The sequence below is a fragment of the Cygnus atratus genome, chromosome 2, assembly GCF_013377495.2.
Source record: "Cygnus atratus isolate AKBS03 ecotype Queensland, Australia chromosome 2, CAtr_DNAZoo_HiC_assembly, whole genome shotgun sequence".
Classification (NCBI taxonomy): domain Eukaryota; kingdom Metazoa; phylum Chordata; class Aves; order Anseriformes; family Anatidae; genus Cygnus; species Cygnus atratus.
In genome coordinates, this window is record NC_066363.1 from 152633808 (window position 1) to 152655745 (window position 21938).

Below are 21938 nucleotides of genomic sequence, written 5' to 3' on the forward strand. Positions count from 1 at the left end.
GGCCAACCTGATCTAGTGGGTGGCATCCCTGTCTATAGCAGGGGGGTTCAAGTTAGATGATCTTTAAGGTCCCCTTCAACCCGAGCCTTTCTATGAGTCTATGTTACCTATTGTATAGTGAAATAAAAACTATCCCTTTTCTTTGTCCCTCTGTGCCTTTGCTTTTCTTCACCTTAACTGGACTTAGGAGTATTTTTTTCAACAGGAAAGTGTCTTGTAATTTTGGGGAAAATTAATTTGGACAGAAAAAATATTACAAAATTTTGCTCTTCATATGTTTGAGAGCAGCAAGATTCTCAAGGCTTTCAGATTGGACCCTCAACAGTGCTGTTACCTTTCTGTCAAGGTTCATGCAAACTTGCCTCTTCTCTTGAGTGGTTGCACAGTGGGCATTCACATTTTCTGTGGATGGGGTGAAAATGCTTTGGTTTGCAGGGTCTGAAGGCCTGAGTTTCACAGCTTTGTTTTAGAGAGGCTGATAAAGTATTTCCCTGTCTCTGGGGTTGTGCCCCCCATTCAGATATCCACACAACACTTCTCCCTTTTTGACTGTAGATTGGAAAGATAAATCTAGACCTTAGATGTGGTTAAAGCAAGTGAAAAAACAGGATTATGCACTGAGTTGTTGAACTCTTTTTTTCTGCTGGGATTACACTAAGCAATCTATGTGCTTGCCCAGAGATGACACGGAGACATGGAAAGTTATGTGGCTTCATTCAATACATTGTTTATATTTCATTTTTTCTTTCATTTTAACTTCTTTGTTAAGCTCCAATCCCTGAGTTCCCTTGGGAACAGCACTGTGTCAGGTTGGTATTAAGTTCTTTGCAACTCTGTCAATATAAGTGGGAACTTCCTGGGCTGCTTTTTAAAATTATTTTTGTTTTTGAGAACATTTGGAGTTACATGGTATTGGAGTTTGCTCTACAGGTGTAGATCTACTTGGGCTGGCTAAATAGTTCAGCCAATAAATGTAACCAGGAGAAAGCAGATGCATCGCCTGGCAGAGGAAGAGCACAAATTTACAACCCTTTTCCTGGAAGTGCATCCCTAGGTGTCCACTTAAATAGTTTAAACTATAAAGAAAACATAGTTTGAGCAGAGCTCTGCAGGCCATCTTCTCATAACCCTTTCTCCTGCAATTCCAGTAGCCAGGCGAAATGGATTTAGAAATCACCATCCTTTTGAGTTTTTTTTCCATCAGTAAAGCAGAGGAGAAGAACATGCATAACTTTTGCCTCCTCGACTTGATGAGAAAAATACCTGTGGGGGAAAAAAGAAGAAAAAAAAAAGGTTTTAAGAGTAAGATCTTACAGTACTGAAACAGTGAAATGAATACACAGAAATGTATTTTTAAACACCTTAATGAACTGGAAGTGAAGGAATATATTGCAATGCATCTAGGGCTTTAATGCTTAAAAACAGAGCTTGAGGTTTCCTCATGCATTATGTAAGAGTGGTGCTGTATCTCTGGCTGGCTTGCAATTTGGAGTGTATACACTAAGTTCAACAGTGTAACTTGGTCTTTCCAGTTTTCAAAACTAAAAGAAACTTACAATTATTGTATTTTCCAACAAATTGGAAATATACCTTAATAGTAGGCAGAACTTGCTGTAAAAATGCTGCTATTCATTTAATATCCCGAAGACTTATGTAATAAAACTCATGGCTACTAAAAATACTGATTTTGTGGCTATGTCAGGCAGTCAGTCATTTTTTTATTTTCTCCTTCTGTCATCTTGAATGTGAACACAGAAATTTGCAGAGAATTGTTGCTACCGAAATATTATCTGTAGATGTACAAAGAAAGTAATTTTGGAACTCATCCAGCACAAATCAGGAGCATAAATACACCATAAATCTGCAGGCTCCAATCTTGAAAAGTAATTGTAGAAAACATGTTAATTACCAATATCTGGAAAAAAAATTCACAGTAGACACTTTTTTTACTTTCTCTGACATTTTAAAATTTACTTGTCAAATCCCCAGCACTGTGTTTTGTTGGTGTTTCCCTTTATTATCATGTTGAACTTTCTCTTCATTCTCATGTTGATTTTCATAGAAAATCATTGTCCTCTTATGCATTATAATGACACTGAAGATGTGATTCACAAAACCTTAACTTATATGTGACTTCTGTTGTTGTTGTTGCTGTTTTTTGTTGTTGTTGTTGTTGTTTGTTTGGTTGTTTTTTTTCCTTCCTAAGGATGGCTGTTGCTGAGAACCATTACAGTGTATTAATAGAAAAGTAATAGTATTCCACAATGTTTTGAGATACTGTAGTAGTGGTGTTGGATGGCTTTTCCAAAGGGGTTCAAATATCCCAGTGGTGACAGCAGAACACAGAAGAGGAAAGGCCAAGAATTTTATAAATCTGCACAATTGCCTCTTCTATAGCAAAGCTCTGAGGGACTTCGGAGGGCAGAGGAAGAGGGTCTTGAAGCTGTGCATGTTGTACACTTGTTCTGGTACCTGGTGGACACCATTTTCCAAAGAAGATCTGGTGGTGATGGAGCCTAGGACAGGATGTTGTTTCCATCTCTCCATGGTTTCTCTATTTGTAAAATAAGGGAGTCACCCTATTTTGACACCTATTCACACTGATGCTCATGTAACCTACACTAAGTTTCCCTCCTATGGCTTACTCAGCTAACACCACTGGATATCTAAGTATATCCAACAGCCCCAACAGCTACAAGTCGCTATAAGGACCCTTGAAAAGCTTCACCTCAGGTCACCTCAGGCTTTAGCCATAGTGGACTGTTAAATAATTTACTTTTAATTCCTGTTTATCATGAGCCACCAAATGGCTCCCAGATACCCAGACCTTTGCAAGAATGCAGTCTCAGTCCTCACAAATTATCTATAATCACTGGACTGTCAGGACTTATTGTTTCCTCTTTGCTACGTGTTGATTCACAGACATTTTCATATCTTCACAGGATGGGAACTGTTTCTTGCTCATATTAACAATAGAAACAAGGGACTGTGAAGGGTTTTACTTATGGGGTTGGGTCATGGCAATGGGCTACTTAAATAGTTGTGTGACTTTTGTCTGTATATCTGGATTTGATTATTGAACACTTTTTTACTCATCAACAAAGTAAATAGGTTTATTGCACTTGAAGAGGCCTCTCTTCTCAAGTGACAGATTATTGCACCTACTCAAATTTTTGTGAGTGGAATGAAAAATGCTACTATTAAAGGGCCAAGGCTTTTCATTGATCTAAATGTTCGTCTTTTAACAACTTTGGCAACATCAAGGAGCTTTAAAGTGGAAGTAAATTATATTGGTATGTTTTAGTTTAAACATGAGTTTAAATGTGGTTTAAGCTAACTTTAAGGCCAATTCTGGAGGCCTTAATGGAATTGGGAATGATGCCCAGAGCAAACACATTGCCTATTTGGCAGCAATTAGCAATGTGTTAACAATTTAGTGTTCTAAATAAAAGATAACTAATTACTGAGATGCTTAAATACATCTTCAAATGCAGTAGCAGGTTTAGAATTTGTATTTATTTATTTATTTATTTTTAATAAAACCTGAGACAGCTAGCAAAGAAGCTGTAGAAGACAGTCAAAGAACTGTGCAGAGGTATCTTGATGGACAGACGGACGGACGGATGGACAGATGGATGGATGGATGGATGGCTTATGGGCTGTGGGATGGTTATTCTTGAAGATGCTTTTCCCAACAGAACCTTTGGTTGGTGTATTTTCTCCATGGACAGCTAGCAAAAAAACTTTTTTTTTTTCTTCATTCATCTGGAACTGTAAATAAGACAAAACACTGGGGAACTAGGGAATATATAGTACAGTATGCGTTAGCCAGGATTAGATGAGAATACCTTAGCAGTTTCTAGACTCTGACTTTCCTTGTCTGCACTTTGTCGGGTTATACACTCATTCTTTGCAGCCCTCAAATCTTAGAACTGGAAAGAGTTTCTGGACCACATGGGTTCAGGCAGAGTGTTCTGCTTGATGCCCATGTGCAGTTCAGGTTTTCCCTGCAGTAATCCTGGTAGAAAAGACATATATTTGCTTTGTTACTGATTTGACTTGCACCCTCCCTGCATCATGAGCATGGCTGGTGCTGTTAAATATCATGCAGGAAGCAGAGTGCATAAGGTAATGAACTTTTGCCTTCTGTGTGTTTTCCTATGAGCTAAGGTACCCCAGAACTCTCTCTCTCTCTCTCTCTCTTTTTTTTTTTTTTCTCAGTAATAGTGACCTAAATCTGTGTCCTGGAGTGGCATTTCATTACATGAAATCCCTTTTATACCTCAATTTACTATAGAACTTCTCATATTTTGCATTAATATTGTAGTTTTTGGTTTTGTTTTTCTAATTTGATGAGGAAATGTAGATCAGAAAATGGAATTTTGGCAGTATCCTCCCCATAAAACTTTTCCTTCTATGCTCACAATGATGGTAAAAATTTGTGCACTTCCAATAGGTGAAACTCTAAAGTTATAAAGCTTCATTTGCACTCATCTAACCTATATGGCCCACAGTGACTCCATGTACAATAAAAGAATGTGCCAAAAGGTGTAGGTGGTAAATCACTGTAGAAATATCTCAGTTGCTTAGCTGTGTGGACCAAGGCAAAATCATGTGAATTACAGTGTTAGACTTTGTAGAGCTATCACAAAGGAAAGACCTAAGAGCCTCATGACGACCTTAGTATGTGGTTGTTTAGGCGCTACAAAGGATGGATAAGGAAGTTCATCACAGTACTTAGAGGAAATGCATGTCTTTTTTTTTTTTTTTAATTGTTATAGACATTGTATAGCTTCATTGCTTAGCACTGGGAATCTGTCAGGGAGCTGAACTGCATACATGTTTTGTTACAGGTGTGGAGATGAACAAAACATTTTTCAGAAAGAGGTGGGTGTCCTTGTGCGTCAAAATGTTCACAGCCAGTTAGCCAGATTTTGATTTCAGAGGTTTGCTTGCCTTTCTGTAACCTTGTCCCTATTCAAGTCGAAGGGCTGGGTTATTGTAAGAAGGCAGTTGTGGTATTAGTGATATTGCAAGACAAGACAAAATGATGAAGCCATCCTAACAAGGTCCATGATGGGGATTGGTTTCAGGTTTCAGATCAGGTTGCCCAGAGAGGTTGTGGAGTCTCCTTCTCTGGAGATACTCAAAACTAGCCTGGATGCCATCCTGTCCAATGTGCTCTAGGCGATCCTACTCAGCAAGGGGGTTGGGCTAGATGATCTTCAGAGGTCCCTGCCAACCTCAGCCATTCTGTGATTCTGTGATCATCCGCATAGCACAGAGGATCCTGACTGGGTGCACGTGGAGATGGTGGGCTCACAGGCCTTCTCCCTGTCTCCTCATGGATTTATGGGATGCCTAGTTTTGGGTACAAGACACGCACAAATGTGGATAAGCCTGAGGAGGAGGAAGCCATAAAAGGGCCTCATCTCATGTGCTTTCACACTGCAACACCATGACCTTTATTTTGCTTGGTGACTCGAAAGGCAACGACTGGTGCCTGAGGAAGCCTTTGAGCTGGAAAGAGACCCTAGAGCCATCTGCCAATGAACAGGCAACAACAGCTACAGAGTGGCATACCCCTCTGCCAGAGCCAAACAACCAGGGTAAAACAAACTGGACATATCACAATTTCTTCTTCTGTATCAGAGGGGTCTTGACATGTGTCCTTATGTTCCTACAGGGAAAGAGACCTCTGTTCAGAGAGCAGAGGTCTGGAAAAGGCTGAATACCACCAAACTGGGCCTATGTGGTTTGAATGTCAGTCCAAGCTGCAGAGTATTTGCCCCTGGCTGGTATCAGAAGGGCTATATAGAAAAGCAATGGCTTTTTGATTTTTTTTCTTGGGTTTCCTTGTAGTCTCTTTGAATCCGACGGGATTTTTATTAAGGACAGGTCGCCACGGGGTTCACAGCCCCCTTTTCTCTGGAACAGTTTCCAAGCTGTGTTTCTTTGTTTGTAGGCCATTGCCAAGACATCCACCACCATGACCCCCACTGTCCCTGCCGTGACAGAGGCCTACACACGGACTCAGTACTGTAAGTGGCCGTGCGAGTGTCCGAAGTCCCCACCTCGGTGCTCAGTAGGAGTCAGCCTGGTCACAGACGGCTGCGATTGCTGCAAGACGTGTGCCAAGCAGCGTGGAGAAAGTTGCACTGAGGCCGATACCTGTGATTTTCACAGGGGCCTGTACTGTGACTACAGTGGAGACAGACCTAGGTACGAAATAGGAGTATGTGCACGTAAGTGATGTACATATATTTTTGACTTAGATATACTTTGGCAGCTCCCCTTGGTCTGAGCTGAAATTTATCTCATTAAATACCTGACTGCAAATTTGTCAGCTCCTTCATTCTTCTTCTTCCATGTCCCTATAGCTGTCTTCATTCTCAGGGCAGTTGACTGGATGAGAAATGGCATCTGTATTCTTACTCTTTGGGTTAGCTGCTACCAAGAACAAGGAGCAACCAGCATTGGAAGGTCTTTGGATCTGCAAGTAGATGATTCTATATTCCCTGTAACAGGAGGAGGTGCTGTAGCGGTCTGGGGCTGTAGGAAGGAGAGATGTGCAACTGGCTTTAACAACAAGCAGTATGGGCATCTACATGAAAACATGCCACTAAGGAGAGTCTTATGGCTTATTCCCAATAGTGGATTCAAAGGAAGAAGAGCACACTTTGTAGGATACAAACAAAACAAAAAAGATAAACTGTATGTTGTCTCAAAGCTACCACAGCCTTCCTAGGCTTCTTTAAAGACCTTCATGCTGCATCATGTTTACTTACATTTATGTTTGCTTTCTTAGATGGATTTCATAATCTGTAGTCCTCGAGTACATCCCAGACATTTGGTACACTTGTGGCAACAGCACTGTGATGTAGGAGAATTGATCCCCAGCCTGCCTAGTGAGGTCTGGAAGGTTTCCCAATCCCATGCATGTTCACATCCTTACAGTCATGACAATATACCTCCATATATGACATTTTTGGTTATATGGTGAAGGGCCTTGTGGTGTGCACAGCTGAGGGACATGAGAAGCTAGGTTAGAAGGTGAAGCTGCTTATCTCTGGCTGCCACAGAAAGTTGTGGTCTTCCCCTTGCTTTCAGCATGTGGGTGGATGCAGATGACAGGATGTGCTGACATGTTCTTTCCCATACCCTGGGCTGTATACAGGCTGCATCATTCCATTCTGAGTACACCAGATATTGCCCTGACCGCAGGGGGACTGAAGGCAAGTGTGGGACTCCTGTACTGGGGGTTGGGAGCTAACTGCTTTGAGGAATTTACTTTGCAGCTGGATGCCAAAAACTCTATGCAGGACTTCAGGACCAACATAATTTGTGGAAAATAAAGAACTTGAAAGACCTAGAAACCAGGGTCAGGAAACGAAATGGAGTGAAACTGTGGGAAATACACAATCTATGTGGACTGACATGTTGCAGTATGGCCCAGACATGCGATAGGAACCTGCTGGGAGTAACTACAGCTCTCCTTATGTTGTTGGATTATCCCTGCCCTTAAGCAGAGACAGCAGGGTGCAGACCACACATTCAGGTGGGGAGGTAGCATTTGTGCACGTGGGGATGGCAATTTTGAAGTGCTCCCTTGTTGCCTAATTTACTGCAGACTCAGTGTGATTCTGCATGAAGGCGTTCTACTATGCCTGTGTCTACGTTTGGGGATGTTCTCACGGTGAACATCTTGATGTGTGAGGCCTTCAGGAGGCTGAGTTAGCACAATCCTGGAGGGGTATGCTTGTAGCAAATAGGAAATCAACAGGAAATCCAGCATTTTCTTGAACTGTCATAATTCATGTGTGCACCTAGAAGCATAACTGAGCCCTCTGCTCTGGCTCCAGAACTGAGTGACAGCTCTTCAATACAAAGGCTGAAGCATTATCAATACCGGAGCTGAGCACAAACTGGAGATCTGGATCTGTGCTTCAAGTTCCAAGAAGTCTATTTTTAATTATTTTGTGCAAATGAAGGGTTTTGTGTTTGATATTTTCATTCAGCCCATTATAAAAATAGGCAGCTTTTGCGGATTTTAATCCAGCAGTTTAATTTGTGCTGGCCTTGAAGCACAACTGCACTGCAGCTCCATTTCCGACCAGACATAAAACTTGAGCAACCCGATCAGTGTGTGCACACTGCCTCCATGTGACCAAATGAGAAACTGAAGCTTGAATTCCATTAGATTCCTGCCACTGATTCCAAAATCATTGTTCGTAACTTAAAAAAAAAAAAAAGTTTTTTTTTTTTAATACAAATTTTGTCTTATTTCCTGGATCAATATGATTCCTTCTCAAGAGCAATGAAAAGACTTGATCTTTCATGCTTTTATTTACAAATATTCATCAAATAATAATAATAATAAAGTAAATAGCATTACTATGTTTTTCTTCATTTTCTAAGGAAACTGTTTTATGATAAAGTGGTAGGGCTCTTGTTACCTAAATATAGTCTGTGCCGATTGAGGTGCTCCTTTGCTACCTTGGCTGTCCTCCTACTGCTGCTTCAGAAGGGTACAAATGTCACACAGAACTATGCCATATTTGCAACTGCATGTAGTCCTCTCATACATCCCTAAAAATGTCAAATTTCACTCAATGTCAGTTTAAATTACTTGGATTGCTCCTATTGCAAACAGCTTCTAACAGCGTGACATGAAATTATCATTTAAGTGAGAGTTTATGCATGAAACGTTTTATTTTCTAACTCTTTTTTTTTTTTTTTTCCATGATGCATTAGAAGATTAATTTTTGCTGTGATTCAGAACCAAAACAGTTTCCTAGATGGCGTGACCACATTTGGCTCAGCGTCATGCTGAACACATCACTGCAGCACTGTCATTTCTCCACGTTGGCTCCATTAGCCCAGGGAGCAGCTTGGTAAAGAAACACTTTAACACTGTTTGTTGACAGGATTATTTTAATGGTGCTCTGTGTGTCTTTCTCTCTCTCTTTTTTTTTTTTATTATTTTCATTCCTTTCAGAGATTGTCGGTGTAGGATGCGTCCTCAATGGAGTCAGATATAATAATGGGGATACATTTCAGCCTAACTGCAAATACAACTGCACATGCATTAATGGGGCTGTGGGCTGCATTCCCATGTGCACAAACTCACGCCCTCCCCTTGTCTGGTGCCCAAACCCAAAGCTGATTAAGATGGCAGGGAAGTGCTGCGAGCAGTGGGTTTGCGATGACTCCAAGAAAATCAGGAAGACATCTCCACGCCACATCTCCTCTGCAGGTATGGCAGGAGTTTGGTGGACCTCTCCTTGGCCATCAGGGAGCTGAAGTCAGTGTCTGCAACCAAAGCATCATCTTGCACTGTCAAACTTAGCAAGTGTCTTGTCTTTGTGTGAGCAAGGCACAGACACTCTTATATAGAGTGTAGTGAAGCACAGAAGGTGCAAACACCAGTGGTGCAGCAGTATGAGACGCATTAAACATGCTTGTGTGACAAAAGCCCCTCTGAAACACACATCTGCTGACACTTTTAAGATGTGACAAGTCCTTTTTACTTCACCAGTTTTTCATCAGTGTAATTCCTCTGGAAAGCAAAATTATCTCTTTTTAATTTGGCACTGGGGCTTTCTGTCTGGGTTGTTTTGTGCTAGTCACATGATTTTAAAGCTCCTGTAGCTTAATAATCCCAAACTCAGACACACCTTGCAAACAGTTATTGTAGTAGAAGTTTCACTGACAATTTTAAAATTAGGCTAAATTGTCTTTGTGTTTGTATTGCTTTTTAGCAATTATGTTCAACTGGACTGATGTCATTATTAAACTACCTATGTTATGTGTCATATGTTATCTTCTTTCCCCACACCCATATTCACAGTGAGGATCACTTAGCTGTCTGCGTAGAGGTGGTACCATTTGCCTCACACATGGTCCCTAAACTTTAGGATGTGTGTGCTTTTCCATATATGATAAATTTATCTTCAAAGCACTGTGATGCAATGTAGTGATGCTAGTCACATTAGCCCCATTCTACAGAATACCTCACAAAAGCAGAGCTCAAGGAGATGTAGGGTGTTTGAACAAGGAACCAGGATTTGTTTCCTTAATGGTATGTTTTGTTTGTTTGTTTGTTTTTCTCCATCAATGGGCACGTTGTAAAAAGCAAAGCCATTTTGTGGGTTAAAACCACCAGAGTTTAGCTCTCATTACTATTTCTGGTAGCTTTTGAAAATAAGTCCAAATCCAAAACATCTATTACTGAATTTGGCTTTTTCTCTTCATGAACTATAGCCTCAAATGAGCACAATACATCGTCTCTTGCCTAACTTTTTCTCTTAAAAGTAGAAGTGAAGATAGTTTTTACAGTATTTAATATAACTATAAATATAGTATTTAATATTGATGATTGACGTTATAACAAGCAAGCTCAGCCCAGCAGTTTCTACCAGAGCTGTGCCTGTGGGCTGTGCTGTGAGCTGCAGACCAATGGGGACTTTTGCCAAGGCTGTGAAGGAACCTGACCTTGGGTTGATGGCTGCTTTCATAACAGAGCCCACCCTTTTCTCAAGTGATTCCTGGGCTCCCTGTGAGCTATTCAAGCTGCTCTTCCTTCCAATGAAAGGCAGTGGCTGCATCCCAAACCCCTCAGCCGTCCATCAAAGACTGTTGACCACTTTCTGCTAGAGGGAATCAATTGAATGGGCTCTTAAATAACCCTTCGTGGTGAGATTAGATTTCATCTCTTTCTGCATCAACTGGTGCAGGCTTCTGTAATGAAGTGTTTGCGTTGTGGTTGCACTTGGGGGCCCCAGACAAGGACCCCCTTATGTGAGGCTATAAAGAGAAAAAAATAAATGAACCCCAGCCCCGAGCACTTGAGGGTCTGACACAAGTAGGTCAGCGGCAAAGGGGGTGGGATGGGGAGGTAAGAAAGCAAGCCGAGGTTCGCAGGGATGCTGAGCAACTTCGCTGTGATTTAATTATTTGGGTTAGTGGCCTGAATGTGTAATGAGCTGGGGCGAGGGTGTTTTATAAGGAAAGTTGCCCAGCTGAATAATGTGCAGTTAATCTGGTCTCTGCAGCATACGAGGGGGAGGATGAAGCCTGGCAGAAGAACTGCATTGTTCACACCTCGCCCTGGAGTCCCTGCTCAAAGACCTGTGGGCTGGGCATCTCCACCCGAATTTCCAACGACAATGACCAGTGCCGGCTCATGAAGGAAAGTCGCCTGTGCAACATGAGGCCCTGCGAGGTGGACATAACCAAGCACATTAAGGTGGGGACTGTTTCTCCGTGCATCCTCTGAGCTTTGCCTGGACATGGGGTCAGACATGTTTGGCAGCATTCTGGCCTCTGAGAGCTGCACTTCTGAACTCGGAGGCCATTAGCAAGCACACGTGGACTCACTGTGATGCAGAGAGGTCAAAATGTCTCCTCCCTGTGCTTCCACACACCCCTGAGAGCTTTAATTCCAGCCAAAAATGCTCCGTACAAGGAAAGGCAAGCCAAGCCTGCCTACTGTGCTTGCTGCTGGTGCAGATAGACCTGTGACTCAGCTAGCAGAAAAGCAATGGTACACTACTGGTCATAGTTATAAACTGTATTTTGCAAGTATCCTACCTGCAGCTTCTTGGTTCATAGGTCTAAGAGCAGTCTGTCACACCTCTAGATCAGGTCTGTAAAATGCTTTCTAGCAGCTTCACAACATTTAAATATCAGGAAGGTGGTTTGCATGTCCCACCTGTGTCAGCATGAAGCAATGAATATTAATCTGACTCTTTTTGTGTTCTCTGATTTAGCCTGGGAAGAAGTGCCTGGCTGTCTACAGGGCCAGCGAACCAATGAACTACACCATCTCAGGATGTGTGAGCAAAAGTCCTTATAGACCCAAATATTGTGGCATCTGCACAGACAACAGGTGCTGCACACCCTACAAGTCCAAGACTATTGAAGTGAGGTTTGAGTGCCCAGATGGAACTGAGATTTCCTGGAAAATCATGTGGATCAATGCTTGTTTTTGCAACCTGAACTGCAAGAACCCCAATGACATCTTTGCCGACTTGGCTCATTATCACGATTACTCTGAAATTGCTAATTAAATTGGCTGAATGCTGGAATTGACCCATTGCTCTGATTTTACAGAGGTTTTAAAATAAAAGGAGAATCTTTCATCCAGTGCCAATGTACAATTTCATTTATTTATTTATTTATTTGTTTTTCCTGAGTTAGGGTGTTAAATCTCCTTGTTTTGACACACTGTTCTTGGAGAGGCCTTGAACAAACAGGGTTTTCAGCTCTAACAGACCTCCGTCTATTAATGGCAGCCAGAAATTCCTCTATGCACAGACTCCAGGACTTAAATGACAGTCCTGTTGGCACTAGCATTTATTAGGTCAGCAGTTTAATCGCCCAAAGGAAAAAATATTATACTGCTATGACAGCAAAAGTGTGGCTGTCAGTAGCTTAGACATCCTTACTGTCATTTCTTGACTAATGTGTTCTAAGCTGGAAAATGAGCATCGACGTATACTTCATCTCCCACAGCAGACTTCAGTCTTTGATGCTGGTGACCCTCAGAACTAGGCCCATTCTCTGTCACACTGACAATAGTCCTTAAGAAATCCTCCTCTATCATTCTCATTCAGATTCCATCCCATGGTAAAGTTCATGGGAAAACCCTATGGCGAAGATGGTTTCTCCTGAAATCTCTGCCGAGGAGGAGTCCCTGCCTCACTGCACTAGGATGGGTGAAAGATCCTCTGCGTCCTGCTCTCCTTGGTCTCTCGATCTCTTGGAGTATATTATGTCAGGGATATTTTCACAGTTTCACTACAGCCTGAATGCTCTGGATCCAAAATGCCTACCTCAGAGCTCATATTTGTGGGGATTTCTCTCGCCCAGGGATTCCATATTGCTCATAGGCTATCTATGCAGATCTGCAGGTCTGTAGGAGGAGCTGTAGAGAGCCAGAGGAGAGATGAAGGACAACACCTCACATGCTCCTTTCTTCACATAGAAATGGTGTGGTCTGTGTCTGGAGACCACCTCTTCTACCCTGTGGTGTTACCACCAGGCAGGTCCTGCTTCCTACTGGCACCATGTCAGTGGCACGTACCTCTGTTTTACATGGCTGAGGTAGAGGAAAGGAGACGTGCTAAATGAGAAAGCAGGTGTTAGGCTTCCCATCAGCTTTGTGGGTGAGTGGATGTGAAAGGATGGGACAGCTGCTGTCATAGCCTCTGGTGCATCAGTCACAAATGGACTGCTGCTTGGAGTAAAGTGTTCTGCAGAAGTGGTTTCACACAGAAATATTATATAAGAGCAGAAAAACCCAGTTGTTAGCATTTTACGCAATACCTTTCTCATCACTGAAGCTTGCTGGAGACAGTTTTTCTCCAGTGAGTTGTAGCTACAGCCCTCATGCACCAGGGCACGTTTACCAGTGCTTCATTTGGGAGAGCTGAGCAGTAGAAATGTGTTTCTGCATGGGAAAGTACAGTATCTGTTTGCAAATTCCCTGGGGCACAAGAGAACTGCTGAGTGAGACATGGGCTGGAGATTGACCCGCACAGGGCTGAATTTCAGATGATGCAAACTGCTTTTAAATCAGTCATTTATTTAGCTTTAGTTCCAGTCTGACTTCATCTTGATAAGCCAGAGGAAGCTAGATTACTTCCCAGGAGACATAAATCTTTCTGGCTAATGACAAATTAATGCTTCTTGTGAGTAGGCTGAAAATAATGCAATTCCTATGTAAAACTTGTAGGAGAAATGCTGTAAATCCTCAAAACTGGAATTCAAGAGAAGCTTTGTTTGTATACAAGGATTTGGCCCATACATTTTCCACAGAGCTGGGTTATTCCTTAATCCAAACCTCTTTACTAATTCTTTTGAAGCTTCTCAGAACTCCCCAGTGGCAGAAAAGAAGGGTGATCCCTGTCTGCATGTTCCAGCATATATGCAAAATGCCTGTTCTGTTCATTCCTCGGGTGACAAGAAATTAAGACATTGCCACTTCGCAATATTCAGCCTCACAGCTGTCTTTGGCTGTGATGATATGAGAGGATAGATCACGTCTGATCTATTCATCTCAAACCAGATAGTAGCTCAACACTTGCAAGACTGAGTATGTCACATTTTAAACTCCATCACCTGGAAAAAAAGGTCCATGGAGACATAAGAAAATGAGGTCTTAGCCTAGAAGTTGACAATGCTTTCCAAAAGAAGAAATAGTTTGTTTCGAGGTGCTCTGTAGGGAGGCCAGCCTACGAATTCAGTAAGATCACCCCTAAATATGATTTGGAATATCGTGTTCTAGATTTGGACCACTTTAAAAAAAAAAAAAATATATATATATATACACACACATATGTATATACATATATGTTTGTTTATATCTGTATATGTAGATGTATATATGCGTAAATATATATATGTACTGTATGTATGCATGCATATAATATTGTATATAAAATATTTTATAATGTTATATAGAAAACACATGAACATGTCCATGAATATATATGTGTATATTTATATATATATATTTCCTATGGTGAAGTCTGTGGTGCATAAAATAGAGTGCATATATAACATGTATTTATATGTATAAGTCATTCCTACAAGTACACATAGAGAAGCAAGAGAACAGGATACAAATACAGACCCAAAGCTGTGGCACTTAATATGCTTGCGTAGCTTTGCAATTAGCTAACACTGTAACCATCATAATCAAATGCTGCAGTGGCTGAAACACCCAGCTTTCATTGAGAGATAAAAGAACCTATTGTAAGCTAACGCATGACTAGCAGCTCCAGCGTGTGTTGGTTTTCAGTGAAGTGAATGCCTAGAAACCACAGATCTTCCCCCACACATCCAAGATGTTTCTGTTTCTCGCCTGGTTTCCTTAGGGAACAAGGCATATGCAGTCATGCTGTCCATTTGTTTATCTGTCAGTCACTCCCTTGGTGGGAAATTTCAAACAAAGTAGGCAGAAAAGTAAAGATCTCAGAAGCATTGTGATTCCTGAAATAAAAACAAACAAGCAAACAAATAAATAAAATAGCAGGACAGAGGAAAGGCCCAGCACATTGCTCGTACCAAGCCCATGCACCTCTGCCAGAAAGCCAGAACAGCTGCAGTGTGGCCCAACCACAACAACAGTATTAAGGCATTTTGAACAGATGCACCATTTGGAAATGAGCAGCCATGGTGAAGGGAATGCTGAGGGCATCACGGACAGGAAATATTTGTTGTTAGAGTGCTGTAAGGGAGTTTCTGGGGACATCGGACAAAAAGCTATTGGAGATCAAGCCTTGTTAGCTCTGCTGCTAGTGCAACTGCTTGTCTTTCTAGTGACAGTGAAAGGGGATGAGTAACACTTATAACCAGTGAACTTGACTTGCAATTTATGGTGCTTTAGAGCTCCTTTGTTTTAAAGGATGATATTTACAGGAAGACTAACTCTAGGTCTACATCAAGAAACTAGCCTTTAGATTCAATTCCTTGTCTCCCTGTGAGCTTGGGCAAGTCATGAATTTTTACAAGTATACCTTTGTGGTTACTATTTAAATGTGCTGAGGAGCTAGACCCTCAAAGACTTTCATGGATCCAGCCCTCTGCTTCACTTATCCTCAGTTCTTTATCAGTGGAGCCAGAAGAACAAAGCCCTAGTGTTCATCGCCTCTGGTGAGAGTGAAAACTCCTCCATCGGCAGGAACTGCTGCTCACTGTGCAATTGTACAGTGCCTCATACAACAGGTCCAGGTCTCTGCTGGGACCTGAAAGTGGTACCATCATCCAAAAAAACAATAATCCTATTGTGAAGATAGGCTCTGAGCTGGTGCTAGATCCCTTTGGTGCAGCAGTCCAGGGATAGTCTTGAGGAAGGATGAGCGTGATGATTTTGCAATCCAGGCTAAGCTGAGACTGTTTGACCCACACCCCCCTCATGCCAATCATCATGTTGGAAGGATGGAGGATGGGATTTTGAGGGGCAGTTCACGTCAAATATATTTGCTATATTTGCTTTCCACTGGGGCTTTCCAGTGTCAGTATGGTGGCTCAAGCTGCTTTGTTTGGGAACACCAGAAAAGAGCCTACTCACTGAAGGATGAAAAGAAGCAAGCGTGTAGCCTATAAAGCTGCCTTTTACTGGAGCTCGGACTAGAATTTAAAGCAACTTCAGTGTGCATGCAACTGAAAACAGGGTCTGGTGCAGTTGCTTTATTTTTGATGTGTTCACAAGGATTGTGCTGTATATATGTAATACAGCAGGACTGCAACATTCAGAAACTCTGAGTCATCCAGTAAATTAAACCCTGTGATGTTTTTCCCGCAGTTTTTTGAAGTTTTAAGACAGTTTATTAAACTGTTGGAGGCAGAGTTCTCTCATTAGCTACAAGCACATATCCATACACGTATCTTTTCAAACTGTTACTTTCCTAATTTAACAGTCCTGCAGAGCTATTTCTGTAAGCTTCATATGCTGAAATATATGAAATATTAATGGGAAAAACAGATTGGTTTGGCAGTGTCAGTCTGAGTTACACCAACAATGTAACGTGTTTAGCTGGTTCATACTGCATCATGGTGAGGTTTTATAGGTGGCAGGCTGCTGCTGTGCTTTAAATATATTAAATAACCTCATAAGTGGTAAATGATTAATGGATCTATGACTGACACCTCATGTAGAGGCTTAGGAAAGCAAAAGAAGGTGAAGTATGTTTACCACTGACATTTCTTTTTCCTTTTCCAATCTCCTCACCTGGCCAATATCCAAGTGTGGGTTTGCAATGTGTGACAAAGCCCTGAGCTGAAGAACACGTACAAATGAAAACAAAGAGACAGTAGTATGAAGGAAAAAAAAAAATGCTCTGACAGCAATTCTGTTACTGTGAATATTTTGGCAGCTTGAGAATGCCAGGTGTTCTCCAACTCATGTCCTTTTGTGATGGTCTATTTCTAGCTCTTTTTTTTTTTTTCTTTCATTTTTCCCCCAGCACCCTTACTAGATTAGTCTAAGAGTCTAGACTGTTAGAGCAAGGTTGAGTGTGTTACTCAACCTGCATAAACCTGTCTTTTTTGTCATCTCTCTTGAGAGTCTGCAAGAATAACCTGTTTGCAGCAGCCATATGGACAGAAATTATTCAAACAAGGATACTGATTAGAAGAGGAAACACATTTAAATTACAAATTCATTATTCCATACCCCAGCATGTACAAATCCTTAGCGTTAACCCCAGTAAGGATTCCACCATTTAGTTCTAGAAGAGGAAAATTATCATCATCATGAGGTTTTCAGAGTTTTCCCACAAACCAGGTTTGCCTTTCAGCCTGAAGTGTTTTACTCACCTCAGTAGGAACTTAAAACACTTTCTGTGGCCTCCTGCAATGATGGGTCTGTGTCCTGGGCTTGCTCATGGCTGCTGGGGCATTAGGTGAGAAAGCAACCTCCCCAGCCTTCTGTGCCTTGCTTTGGTTGGGAAGTCCTCTGCAATGTAAACACTTTCTGGCCAGCCATGTCTCCAGAATAGATTTCAGCAAAGGTAGCACCCTTCCCTCCTGCCTCTACAGGCATCAGAAGTCCCATCTAGCTGATGCTTCTTCTGCTTGCATATATGGAGCCTCTAAGTACACTGTCTTGCATGAAGAGTGTCTTGGATGCTTTCACAGCCACTGCATTTGGACTCATCTGGAAACCTATCACCTCCTAAGTACTTTGCACTTTCCAAATGAAGTACTGACAGCCAAGCTGGGCTCTGCTCCCATAAGAAACCCCCACCTGAAGCCTCTGAGCAGTGGGGAGGGAAGAACTGAGGGATCAAGGTTTATTGGCAGCTGGTGGTAAAAAAAACTAAGACTTCTTGGAGTTATTATTTAGCTACCACTAATAATAAATGAAACCATGTGGTAATTGGTTGAGTAAAGACTATTCTGCAGGTGGGGAGATGCAAGTGTAGGCAAAGAGGCCAAGATGAGTCTCACTGGTGTGTGACAGTCTGGGTGGCACCACTGCTCAGGGCAGTCTTGCCAAGCCCTACAGGCAGGTTGGCCATGCTCCATGCCAGAACCACCCCATGGGATGAAACCACAGCCCAGCAGCCCCACCTTCCCTTGCTGTGTGCAGGGTGCTGGGCCTCGCAGTGATGTACACTCACGTGAACAGAGACTAGGATGCTGGCAGCTCTTGCTCTCTCGAGAGCCATCAGTCATGGCTGTAGGCTTTGTATGGAGCTGCCCTGGGTCTCTGTGAGTGCAACCACCCAGCAAAAAGCTCTTCCCTGCCCCCAGCTCTCCTCACATGCTGACCTTGACCTGAATACCATAATCCACTTCAGCCATAAGCAATAGCAGAGAGTGGCAGGTCAAACAAGGATAGTTTTCCAGCTCTGCTGTGGGTCAGGACCCACCACGGTGGCAGTGATTGTGCTATGTGCTGCTTGGGAAAGGAATTGCTGCCTGATATCCCCTGTCCCAACCCTTGGGCTCTTCTGGAGATGCTCAGTGATGTTTGCGTCCACTGTTTGATGTGCATCGTGCAGCCACTAGTGTCAAAAATACACAGGGTAAGGAGGTTGCCTCTTTAATTACACCCAAATAACAGCTCTCCTCCAGCCCCCTTTACGTGCTGGGTGAGCAAAAGATCCCCACGCTGGATTGCAGGGAACAGACATCAGACTGTTTGGCAGTTGCAATCAAAAGCCTTTTTTTTTTTTCTCTTTCTTTCCCCAACACTGGTCAGCAGCTGTGTTGTTTATAAAATGAATGGAGCCCTTAATGAAGGAATAGATAGAAACAGTGAGAGGCTGTGTTTGTCTGTTGCAAAGGGCTGAGGGGGAAGGGTTGATCTTTTAAAATACCCTGACATCCTTTCTCTTGGTTATTTAAACATCAGACAAAACAGTTATCAGCTATCAACATAAAGCCTATATTTGGCTCTGTGGAAACACTAAATCCACACATCAAAACAGCTGCTGATATATACAGACCCAGACAGACTTACAGGTCCAGCGAATGTGGGATAGTGCAACACAGTGCAAAACAGTGCAAAAAAAGCAGCTGGCATGTGGAAGGGGGCGGGCCAAATTACTCATGAGACACTGCTGGATGTGTTGTTGTGGTGAAAACAATAGCGTTTTACTGACACACCATGGATTGCAACAGATACTCTGCCCAAGATGCAAAAACAGACAGGAAGAGGATTCCAGCACTGGAGAGAAAAATAAGCAGCTTTTCTATAAACTGTTTTCTCTCCAGCTCAGTCCATCACTTGCAACACGTGACATTAATCATAAGCCCCCAAAACACATCTAGGTTAAAGTTTCCAGCTGTTTAGTTTCTAGAGACTTTTAAAGAGAAAAGCAGCATCCTTCAGCACAAAAGTCCTGCTGTGTTGACATGGTATTGGCACATTCAGTTCTGCTCCTACTCTGCAAGGACAGGGAGAGGGAAAGCTCTACTTAAGTTCAGTTGATTTTCGCATAGTAGATCTTGAGACCCAGGCAGAGGTGGAAAGAACCAATTTCAGCAATTACACCCTGTGTAGTAGTGGTTCTGAAGAGCAATCAGGAAACCTGTTGGTCCTGGGAAGCCCATTCTCCTCTTAGTAACCCCCAAAACACTGTGAAGGGTGAACTGTTTCTTTTCTGGAAGCGTCCTGTTATCCACTTGGAATTTCCTCTCTGCCGTAAGATCTCCTTGCTCCCTAGTGGCCATTCATCCTTTCAGGAAAAGGTGAAAATACAACTCATCTTCTCTAGTTTAATGACACTACAGTCTCCAAGAATGAGGAACTGAGCATTTGCAAAGTGTAGGAAGGAAGTTATTTAAAAATAAATTCTAATAAAACTGGAAGCCACTTACATCTCTTCAGTTTGAATACCAGTAAAAGATGCCAGAAGACCAGTACTGTGGGGAAAAAGGAGCCATAACTCCTTTTAAAAGGTAAGGCACTACTCCTCTGTACTGTCCTCCAGCTTTTCTGTACAGGTACATACTGTTCCTCACCCAATGAATACTTTTTTGTTGCAAAGCTGACATTTATAGTGGTCCTAGCAACTCCTAGCTGCTCAGAAGTGCTCACAGATCCCTTTGTGCTGCAAGGATTGGATGCATTCCTCCCTGTTAAACAAAAATAAACTGCCTAGGCTTGACAGGCACACCATGATGTCCTTGTGGAAGGAATGATTAGCCATTCCCAGAAAAGCTCAGAGAGAACATAACTTTGCCCTTCTTTTGTAAGATGAGTTGGAAGAGATCCCTCCCATTTTCACTGGCAGTGGCATGGGCTGTGGATGACCAAATCAAGCCAATTGCTGGTACCAGTCCAGTGACAACTGCTGAATAATCACATTTAGCAGAACCTGGGCTCTGACAGGCCAAATATTTGCTTTTGCCTCTTCCTATCACAGTTTTTTTGTTTGTTTGTTTGTTTGTTTGTTTTTTGTTCTTTTTTTAAACACAGAAGGAAGGAGCCACCAAAATACTTCCAGCAAAGTCGCAAAACCCACCTACCCCTGAAACTCCCAATACGTTAAATCAGTCACTAGGTAAGAGCACCAAGGTAGGTAAAAAGGTGACCAGAGTGGTCTACCAGAACCCAGACTAACATAAGAAAGGAAACCTGTACATCTGCTTTACGGATAGAAGTAAAATCCAGTTCCTGTGAGGAAGTCAGAATACAAACTGCAGGTCTAAGTGCTAGGCAGGATTGTATCTAAGGATACAAAGAAAACTTCTAACTTCAGATAAGTAGTACTCTGTACTGAGGCTCAATTTTTTAATGCATTTGTTGGAGCAAAATTATCTTTTGAATAGCCAATAACACTTGATACTGAACTACATCGTGTTTTGTTAATATAAAAGTAGGCTTTTGGACGTAGGACTAGAAGGTGTTTTGAGCAAATTTGCTGACGGCACCAAACTTGGAGGAGTTGTGGACTCTGATGAGGGTGGAAAGGCCTTGCAGAGAGATCTGGACAGACTGGAGAGCTGGGCGATCACCGACCACATGAAGTTTAACAAAAGCAAGTGCCGGGTCCTCCACCTGGGATGGGGCAACCCTGGCTACACATACAGACTGGGCAACAAGACGCTGGAGAGCAGCCCCGCAGAGAGAGATCTGGGGGTTGTGGCTGACAGCAAGTTGAATATGAGCCAGCAGTGTGCCCTGGCAGCCAGGAGGGCCAACCGTATCCTGGGATGCATCAAGTACGGCATCACTAGTCGGTCGAGGGAGGTGATTGTCCAGCTCTACTCTGCGCTGGTGCGGCCTCACCTCGAATACTGTGTGCAGTTCTGGGCACCACAGTACAAAAAGGACATTAAACTGTTGGAGAGTGTCCAGAGGAGGGCGACAAAGATGGTGAAGGGCCTAGAGGGGAAGACATACGAGGAGCAGCTGAGGGCACTGGGCCTGTTCAGCCTGGAGAAGAGGAGGCTGAGGGGGGACCTCATCTCAGTCTACAACTTTCTCATGAAGGGAAGTGGAGAGGCAGGTGACCTATTCTCCATTATCACCAGTGACAGGACCCGTGGGAACGGTGTTAAGCTGAGGCAGGGGAAGTTTAGGCTGGACATCAGGAAGAGGTCCTTCACCGAAAGGGTGGTTGCACACTGAACAGGCTCCCCAGTGTAGTAGTCACTGCACCAAGCCTGTCTGAATTTAAGAAGAGATTGGACTGTGCACTTAGTCACACGGTCTAGACTTTTGGGCAGACCTGTGCAGTGCCAGGAGTTGGACTTGATGATCCTTATGGGTCCCTTCCAACTCGGGACATTCTATGATTCTAGGCTGGAGTGAAAAAAAAAGTGGAAAAAAGCTCACAGCATGAATGTAGGGAAGGGCAGGGACAAGAGCACAAGAAAAAAGATTTTTTTGCTAGAAAGCAATAACAAGAAATATACTAACCCCATTGAGAAATATCATTGTACTCCTGGTAAAAGATGAAGACACACACAAGACA

At 42.6% G+C, this 21938-nt stretch overlaps 1 protein-coding gene across 2 annotated transcripts in view; it reads left to right on the top strand.

The window, feature by feature from the left end:
• The window catches only part of CCN4 (cellular communication network factor 4), a 35953-nt gene extending 23804 nt beyond the window's left edge, over window positions 1–12149 (top strand). The window contains exons 2-5 of one of the 2 annotated variants that reach the window (XM_035561703.2): window positions 5966–6245; window positions 8999–9256; window positions 11055–11248; window positions 11772–12149. In XM_035561703.2, coding sequence (XP_035417596.1) covers window positions 5966–6245; window positions 8999–9256; window positions 11055–11248; window positions 11772–12071 — 1032 coding nt within the window. In that variant the 3' untranslated portion in view covers window positions 12072–12149. Of the gene's footprint in view, window positions 1–5965; window positions 6246–8998; window positions 9257–11036; window positions 11249–11771 lie in introns of both variants that reach the window. The other variant, XM_035561702.2, reaches the window with a different exon arrangement.
• The last annotated feature ends 9789 nt before the right edge of the window (window positions 12150–21938 follow it).